The sequence below is a fragment of the Condylura cristata genome, unplaced genomic scaffold (assembly GCF_000260355.1).
Source record: "Condylura cristata isolate star-nosed mole 26May11 unplaced genomic scaffold, ConCri1.0 scaffold00009, whole genome shotgun sequence".
Lineage (NCBI taxonomy): Eukaryota > Metazoa > Chordata > Mammalia > Eulipotyphla > Talpidae > Condylura > Condylura cristata.
Window position 1 is genome coordinate 14,081,487 of NW_004567110.1, and position 9,507 is coordinate 14,090,993.

Sequence of the window (9,507 nt, forward strand, 5' to 3'; positions counted from 1 at the left end):
ACCTGAAGGGATGGGGGTGGGGGTGGGGGAAAAACAGGTAATTGATCAATGGTATGGTAAGGTAGACAGGGGCATGTGGTGTACACACATGTTGATTTACGAAGACGCAGACCGGAAACTCACTTAATGTTACTTTAAAAAAAAAGCTATGAAAAAAATGTCAGCGCTTGAGATATTAGTCTTAGTCAGCAGTGTGGAGAATATTTGAGATCTGGACAGTAGAAATCACCTAAAGTTTTAAGCTCGTCTAAAAATAATCACTTGACTTTTAATAAGTGCATTCATTGAGTATCAGATTTAATTCACAATTTTAGTTTTATTTCTATTGATATATTTGATAAACAACATACCAGCACACAAATAACAAAGTCACACATTGATAAAGATAGTGTTTATTTAGTTATGTTTAACAAGTAGAGGAAGTAAAAGAATATTTTATATAATTTACATTCATATAAATACTTCAAAGGAGAAAAGCTGAACACATATGGTGACATGAGAAAATCGTAAACATTTAACTTTGCACCCTATCTTTTAGCCTGACAAATTAGATACAGGTGTACATATGTATCTTGTGGATGAGTTTGCATAATTTTGGCCCAAGGGTGAGTTTTGGAAATGACTACAGTCATTCTAAACTCCCCTAAAAGTGGTGGTAACTGGTCACCACAGTCATACCAATTTTGTTCTTCTTTCTCAAAATTCCACTACAAACCCACTGGAAAGTCATCCAAGGTTGTCATCAGGGGCTTTGTTGTGTCTCAGTTTCCTTATAATAAGAAGAGTGGTTCTCTGCTGACATGCTCTGCTTCTTCTGACTGAAAAATGAGGGACCCCCTAGCGGACTCAAGTAGACAATGCAGGAGGCCAGTCTGCCCGGTCATCTGTGTTAGGGGGAGTTTTCTGTTAGCTTCTTTCTACTGGAAGAAAGGAGTTCATTTATCTGAATGGAGCATGCTATGGCAGCAGTTCATTTAGTTAACAATCATCCTACACTGTAGATACAGTACTTTTCCTACTGTGCAATGAAACAGAAAAACAGTCTCTGGAAGATGAAGAGCTGTTTCCTCAGACCCTGGACTTGGAATTCAGGGTTGAGCTATTTCAAAAGAGAGCTCAGCAGAGAGCCCTCGAGTCAAACCTCAAAATATTTGCTTGGTGACACATGTTTTGCATAATCTTGGATTTCCCTCTGTCATTCCTTCCAGTGACATTTTCTTGAAATTTCACTAACGTATAACAAAAATGAGTGCATTGTAATGCAGTGTACAATGTAAAATTTATATCTGGTATTTTAAAATGCATAACCATCTTAGTTTGGAGTAAACCTTCCAGACAAATAAAACATCCCAAAGGAAAATCCTGAGCTAACACTGAGTCCAAGTTTACAGTTAATCGTATCTTTCATTTAAAAAAAAAAAAAAAGACTCATATAACTGACCTCATATGACCACAGAAAATACATAGAGCTCAGGGGTGAAAGAATAACTCTCAGCAAATTTTGACAATTCATAGGATGGTCATGCGACGTGACCTTTGCTTTTTGTGGTTGCGTTTCTTGGGGTTCAGGTTACATCCCCCCTTTACTGGTGTTTGGCTTTAGCTCCTGGAGGAAGGCTTCATTGTTTTGAGGACAATTGGAGTGACAAGTGCAGGTCCGGATCAACATCACTGACTTCCTGACGAGCTCTCCTGGGGTGCACCGGAAGTCTACGTCCATGGTTCTGGTGTTGTGGGGGGTGCAACAGCGGCCGTCGCTGCAGAAGCCACAGAACCTGGGCTTGTAGGTGTCCAGGCTCGTGCAGTTCTCGAAGTGCAGGTGGATGGCTTTGAGTGACTTCGTGGTGCGGAGACATTTTTTCCCTTTCTGTGAAAGAAGTAAGGGAGTGATGCATGGAATGGGTATCGTTCCTTGGAGCAACCTGTATTTACCGGTAGGGAGTAATCAGCTAGTTACATCCTCCTACCTATTGTTCTTCTTTGCTAAGGGGACATTCATTTCATTTGGGTAGAGGGTAAGCTAAAAGTCGTTGTGGGCCCTCCATGGTTATGCAGTGGCTTAAAGTGCAGCACTATGAAGCCTTCAGCAGCCACTGCAGTATGAGTTCAATCCCCGGCCAGGGAGGTGACCTACATGACACAGCAGACCTCGTATTTCAGGAGCTCCGCCTGTTCTGCTCCCCACTCTGTCTTTGGTGAATCCTCTCACCCCCTTCCCACCTCTGACCTGTACCCCAATTCTTGTATGCATAAATAAACAAATCTTTAAAACAAAAAGAATAATACATTAAAGTGGTTGCTTCTCTCTGGGGAAGCATCTGAGGTTTAATGACCTTGTAACAAAGTTCTGACCACTGATACATAAACCAAGGGATTCCTGGAATCCTTTGCCCTTCAGACAGACAGACGCAGTATTGTATTGCTTATGCATTTATATTCTGAACACTGTGCTTTGTCAGACACAACTACCTTGTAATGAGCATGAGATGGGTAATAAAGAGATCTGTTTTTTAATTCAAGTCAGGGTAACAAGCTTCACTTTTGTTTTTATCCAGGTGGATTCTTAGATGTTTTAACAAGAAAGGGAATACCTCTGACACCACTGCAAAACTACTAATACTTCAAATAATTTTCAGATATTAATTCACTTAATCTTACTAAAGACACGAATTCATAAAAAGAACAACGATTTACAGGAGTAATTGCCTAAGTTTTACAGATCAATAAATGGAGTCGCAAAGGGCTAACGTGAGCTAGAGTAACTAGACATGGAATTAATTCATCATATGCAAAGTCCATCTTTCCTATCATACTGTGATCTCAGAGAATTTGAATGGAATGCAAGATTATTTTCCATCAAAGCAAAATAGGTGGAGCATTTACTCAATCTTCCGTTGGTAATGGAAGGAACCCCAATATAGATAACTCAGCATGGAACTGGCCATATATTTATTTCTCACTTAGATTTCTCCACCTACTAATTTGTCATAATTCACTGCTCTTCACCTTCTTCAGGATAGCTTGCAGAATAAGATTTGGGATTCTCTGAAAGCAGTGGCTCTCACTTCAGCATGTATCAGAATCATCTAGAGGGTTGTTTAGACATAGAATGCTGAGCTTTCTACCCTGTTGCAGATTCTGGACCCCAGAAGTCTGCATTTTCAACATGTCTGTAGCTCATGCTGCTGGTCTGGACCACACTTGGAGAAGCACTGTTTCACATTAATGACTAGTGTGCTAATCTTTCCCCACTTTCTAGAACATACACATATACATGGGCACATCCATACATATACACTATAAATGCATACCATCACTAAACTAGTTCCCATTTGTGTGCAAATTATAAGAAACAACACAAATTTTGGTAAAAGAAAGAACAGAAGAAGCAGAATTTCAGAGACATGAAATGATAAAGCCTTACTTAAACAGAATTTTTATAGGTTTAGTGTGTCCTTAACAATATTTAAGGATTTCTTGTGTCTTTTTATTTATTTAGGTTTCTATCTTTAGCTTTCCAATAGTGGTTATTAATAATTTTTTGTTGTTCATCCTGGGAACTAGGTTTACTTAGGAGAGACTTTGAGGTCTGTGACATCACAAGTGTATGTCCCAACACCTCACACAGACATCTGGAGTGACTTAGCTCTGCTATGTTGGGGGAACAGCTGAGAGAATCAGCTCTCTAACCAGACAATACATTACACAAAAGTGATTTATGGGAACATTTTATCAATAGAGTAGAAATGCAGCAGTGTGATTGAAGTCTGCCATATTTTGAAGATAGAGTAATGACTTACAGTGTAAAAGATTGTTGGAAATACATAAAACCAGAATGAGAATCATTATAATGCTAGTTTCCAAGTTCTTTTCAGGGTCATAAAAGTCACTATAAATTGTATTCATTAGAAGTCATGACTTTCTGTTGATTGATGATAAAGACCTAATCTGCCTGGAATTCCTCAAGTTCAGTATGAATAGGACACATATCCTTTTTCATTCATGTATAACATTTAATGTGTATTATTGCCAACATCTACAAAATAGCAACATTTCTGTGCATATACATGCACAAGTGTGTGTGTGTGTGTGTGTGAGAGAGAGAGAGAGAGAGAGAGATTACTTTGTAGAGAACTTGTATGACTATCTTACACATATGTTAAAATTTCCCAAAGTCAAGAGAGATGTGATTTCCAGCATATACTTTTAGAGATAAGGTGTTTCAAGGTATTCTTTCTAAATTGCTGGAAGAAACATAACGTTAGGATGGGCCTCAAAAGGCCAAATAGCTAAGCCGCTATATAACTGATGCAAACACTAAAGACTTTAATTTTACCAACCCATAGGAATTTTAATGATGCCCGATGTTAAAAGTGTTAAGAGCACTTTGCAAATTCATTCTGTTTAACACTATAACAACTCTGCAGTAGGGACTGCCACTGTCTTCATTATTTGCAGGAAGGAGTGAGGCTTAGAAAGCATAGTCCCAGATCACACAGCTCACGGCTAGTTCAGATGGAGAGCCAGGTCTGAAAGTCAGGCCGTCTGGCTCAGGAATTACATGGGAAGCAGGAGATTATCTTGTCTCAGTGAGGGTATCCTTAGGTCTCTCATTGCAAAGGACGTGCTATTTTGGTATCAGTTTGTGCAGAAGTCCATATGACAGTTCAACCTAAGTATCACAGTGGAAGGTCTATGACTCTGGGACATGACATCACTCCTGTGATGTCATCAGGAACCAATCAGAGCTTCTGACCTGCTTATCATGTACTCAGTATTACCACACCAAGTTGATATCATTCTAGCAAAAAAGGGAAAGAAATGTACTATTTTATTTGGCCCACACCACCTTATGCTGGCAAGTGCAATGTTACAGCTAGACTTTTAAAAATACTGAAAATAGGACCCTCCCTGGTGGCACAGCAGGTTAAAGCACAGCACTAAGAAGATAAAACCACTTCACCATGAGTTTGATCCCCACCCTGGAGGTGACCCACATGGCACGCAGACCTCTCCTGACCCACCCGCTGCTCCCCTCAGCAGTGTTCTTCAGTAGGGCTGTTCTGCTCCCTGCTCTGTCTCTAGTGATTCCTCTCACCACCCCAGCACCTCTGTCCTGTACCCCAGTTCTGTATGCATAAATAAATAAATAAATCCTTAATAAAATACTGAAAATAATTCCCAGATATGGATTCATTGATTCATCAATTGTTTATGTAGCACACACTATCTGCTAGGTAGGCTGCTGGGAACTGAGGCATACGTGATAAGGCAAACTGTTACTTTCTCCGGATTGAACCTACAAAGAGGTGGAAGCTGGGGCTAGAGATGAGCTCTTCCAAATCGAGTATGCTTTAACAGCTATGCAGCTATTCCTAGTTTTCTTTAGGAACAGAACGAGATTGGCTAGATCTTTTTCAATTACAGAAATTATACTATCCAGTCTCTCTTTACTGGTGGAACTGTTGAGTTGCTTGGAGGGAGATTTTTTAAAAAAAGAAGGTAGAAGCCTCCCTGGTGCCACAGGGCTTACATTTTAGCACTAGGAAGCTATACACAGCCACTGCCCCAAGAGGTCCATCTCTCGCTAGGGAGGTGACCCACATGGCATGGCAGACCTCTCCTGACCCGCCAGCTGCTCCCCTCAGCGGTGCCTGTTCCGCTCCCCACTCTGTCTCTGGTGAATTCTCTCACCCTCCGCATCTCTGGCCTGTACCCCAGTTCTATATGAATATATAAATAAATCTTTAAAAAATAATAAAATAAATCTTAAAAACAAAAACAGAAACGGTAAACTCGTTTTCTTCGGGAATCTCTCTGCCTTTTGTCTGGGCTGATCTTCCAGAAGCGCTTATCTCTGGGGCCAGCGACCCCACAGCGCCCCCTACAGCACAGGCCGGGAGACAGGGGCGGCTCCTCCAGGCTCCTACCTTATCTCGGGGTGGTCTCTGTTCTTGCCCGCAGGGCCGCACCATGCACAGCCGGGTCTGCTTGGCCATCTCACACTGCTGGTTCTTGTTGGTGACCCGCGTGGACACCCCCATCCCGCAGCTCCGGGAGCAGGCACTCCACTCTGTGGTCTGTTCAATGCAGTTGACACTTGAATCAGAGACGGCCACTCCTACGGTGGCTTCTGACCTGTAGGCTATGGGAGGTTTAAATAAACACAGGGTTGTTGAGTAAAATGCAGGGATCACCAAGAGGTGCTTTTCAAGCTATTGGATTTTGGAATACAGAACAGTTTAACATCGACAACCATTGCAGAAAGCAGTATTTTCAGTATGTGATTTTGTGCAGAAAAGGGTTCATGATCAAATTCTAAGTAGATGAGTAAGTAGGACCATGAGGATTAGTGATGAAAGTAAGACTTGCCTGTGGGAGGCAAGACTGAGTGTTTGGCTGAAGGGTTACAGGCCCTTTGCTTATGAGAAAGTCTGTATTAACAACCATTCTGCAGGGCCTGTACCCCAGGTCTGTATGCATAAATAAATAAATATTTAAAAAAATGAATGAAACAAAAACAAAGATCCTGTAATATCACTTGATCTTCTCTATAGAGTCTGGAAATGTGACATTTCCTGTGACACTTGTTCCCAGGTAGTTAGGATACTTTAGGGAAGTAGAGCTTGAGAGCACAAAGATAGATTACCGAATCCAGAAAAAAAAAAAAAAGATTTTTTAATTTTTCATCTTTGTCATGCTAGTAAGAGCCCAGTGAGACACAGTAAGTATAATAGGGGCCATCGAATAAATCAGACAAAAGCAGCCCCATTGCTGAAGAGCCTCTGAGCCTGGCCGTCTCATAAGGAAAATCTGTGCAGACTTCACTTACTAGGCTGGGACTCAAACTTGTGACGTGATCTCAGTGGGGAATGTGGACTCCACCATCAAGTGGCCAGAAACTGAGGCCAGTTTCTCATGGACACACCTCATCTATCGGATACACCTGCTTCCTGACAGACTTTCTCCTGTTCCAAGGTCACCTTCGAGTTTCTCACCTGGCAGAGTCAGGAAGTCCTGTAATGTGTCATTCATGTCACAGACCCACTTTTCACAACACTCGCCGGGCACTTTGACTTTTCTGGGAGCTGGGCACTCGGGGCCTGGCATGAGTACGTCCTCCTCACAGCGGGGCACACAGGCCACCTGCCCATCTTGACAGGTGCACTGGAACTGGCAGTTCGGCTGGAAGGTCTCCCCACTTCGGTAAATGACCCCAGCAAACACGCAGTTATCGCCTTCTATGGCTAGAATATTGGGGAAGCAGGGAGGGAGGGAAAGGGGGAGAGAGCAATAAGACCACCAGACATCTGAGAAACAATGCAAGATTTGCAGTACGTGCTAGAAATCCAGTCAATTTTTTTCCTAGTCGAGGCAATCGGGTTTCCTCTCCATCGCCAACAGAGAGGTGTCCTCAGGGAGGACTCAAGGTGGGGAAGAAGACTGGGAGACCACGCAGTCCTGTTACTCAGGGCACAACTGTCAAGGGATACTCCTGAGGTGGTACAGCTGTTGTTCCCAATAATGAAAACCATTTTACCAGAACTTCCTTAGGTTCTTTTACTCAGCAGTTTAGAATTAAAAAGAAAAAAACAAGGAAATTTCATATTCTCCAAACAGGTGCTCTGGTCAAATGGGGCGGGCGTTAGGATCCCTGGGCATGCCAACATCAGAAAGCTTCCCTAGCTCAGAGAAGAAAGCAAAGCTTATTCCAAGTCCCCTCACCCAGTCAAGCAGGAACAGCCTCAGCAAGTGGTGCACTAGGTGGGAAATGGACCCCTGAGTCATGATGCTTCACCAGCTTGAATTGGCTGGCTGCCTGCATTTCATTTTACTCACAGCCCTGACGGGGCTTGCATAGTCACCCCAGGAGACCAACTGCATTGGCTGTGATTGGACAACTACAGGTGTGCAAACAAACCTGTTGGGTTGCAATTGGGGGTACTGTGAGCTTGTGAGGAAGCCAACCTTCCTTCATCCTTAAGTGTGCCCCCAAGAAATGTCCAAAAGAAATGACCTCACAAGCCTTAACTCTGCTGTCTCCCTGTCTATCAGCATTCTTACCTAGGGAGGCATGTGATGAAATTTCTCACTTGAGGGTGGGGGTACCTGTCCTCTCTGACCTGTCCCCAAACCTCAAGCAACCCCATATATGGTGCCCAAACACATTAAATCCTCCATGAGCATCACCGACATCATCATCTTATCACTCTCTGGGAAGTGGGAGGAAGGAGAGAGGAGGGAAAAGAGGGGCCGTGGGGAAGGAGGTCACAGGGGGAGGGGCAGGATTACCCATGCAGATGCCAGTTTGGTTGCTGGGGTCGGCGCTGTGGTCACAGAAGAGGCCGCTGCTCTCCTGACACGGATGCGTCTCGGAGCAGCTCTCACCCCGCAGGCGAGAGCACACCAGACAGGAGCAGTGGTCCCTCACCAAGTTCACCCCCGGGTCGCAGGTGGGGGATTCCAGGCATGGAATGGGGCAATGCCCGCTCCCGGCGACCTGGAGACCGTGAGACAAGAGCAAGAAACCCTTCGCGAGACTGTGGAAGACGGAACACCCCGGGGACCAAAGAGGGCACCCCGACAAAGGCAAAGTAACCAGGGGCGCTGGCGGGCCTTACCTGTCCCAGGAGATGGAGGAGCAGGAAGACCAGGCAAAGACACTGCCTAGGCAGACAGAGACTCATACTCTGCATGCTCAGGCGTTTTCCTCCCGGCTTTTTTTTTTTTTTTTTTTTTTTGCAAAGCGGGAGTCTCTACTCAGATTGGCAACTGTTGCCAGCCTCGCTCCAGGCTTGCTCCTAGCTCCCGGCTCCCGCCCGGAGCCACCGGCGCAGGTTTTATAGCGCGCTCCAGGGACGCGCACAAGCCGGTTGGCTGCCGCGCTGGGAGGAGGGGGGATCGCCTGGGTGGGGAATGGAATGAACCCCGGGGTTGCCATAGCAATTGGCCGGGGGTGCAGCTCTCCTTAGGGCGCGGCGCAGGGGCCTGCGTGTGCCTGTGTGTGGCGACCAGCTTTTCCCAGGGCGCCAGGAGGGGTTGGGTGGAGTCCCGAGGCCAGGACTCGGGGCGCTCTCAGCGCGTGGGAAGGAAACGCCCGTTTCCTCCTGGAAGCTGCTTTGCCTTCCCCCAGGAGGAAGACACTGCCACTCCTCACGGATTCTCTGCCCTGGCGGCTCCAAGCTGGGCTGCTAACTCGGGGCTCTCCTAAAGGGAAGCCTTAAGTTTGGGGCCATCTGTGGGGACTTGGCCCGAGGCCCGGGGATGTGGTCATAAGGGAAGCACGTGCAAGTTTGTCACCGTTTAGGGCACTCTCTGAGTGTGTTGAGAGAAGCAGAGGGGAGGGAGGGAAGAACCGAGAGGGAAAAGCGGGGTACGTGTGGGAGGCTATGGAAAAAATGGCAGTGTTGGGATGGCAGATTAAACTGGACGGAATGCAGAGTTCTTTCACTAATCATTTCGAATTCTACTGATTTTTCAACTCCACGTCTCACAGATTTAGTAGAA

At 44.9% G+C, this 9,507-nt stretch overlaps 1 protein-coding gene across 1 annotated transcript; it reads right to left on the reverse strand.

Moving 5' to 3' along the window:
* Positions 1-361: 361 nt before the first annotated feature.
* On the reverse strand, positions 362-8,806 carry NOV (nephroblastoma overexpressed). The gene is made up of 5 exons (XM_004679997.2): positions 8,622-8,806; positions 8,293-8,500; positions 6,999-7,247; positions 5,931-6,145; positions 362-1,867 (listed from the first exon to the last, which is right to left on the reverse strand). Exons 1-5 carry the CDS (start codon positions 8,694-8,696, stop codon positions 1,571-1,573), a joined length of 1,044 nt encoding a protein of 347 aa, XP_004680054.2. The 5' UTR covers positions 8,697-8,806; the 3' UTR covers positions 362-1,570.
* Positions 8,807-9,507: the final 701 nt, after the last annotated feature.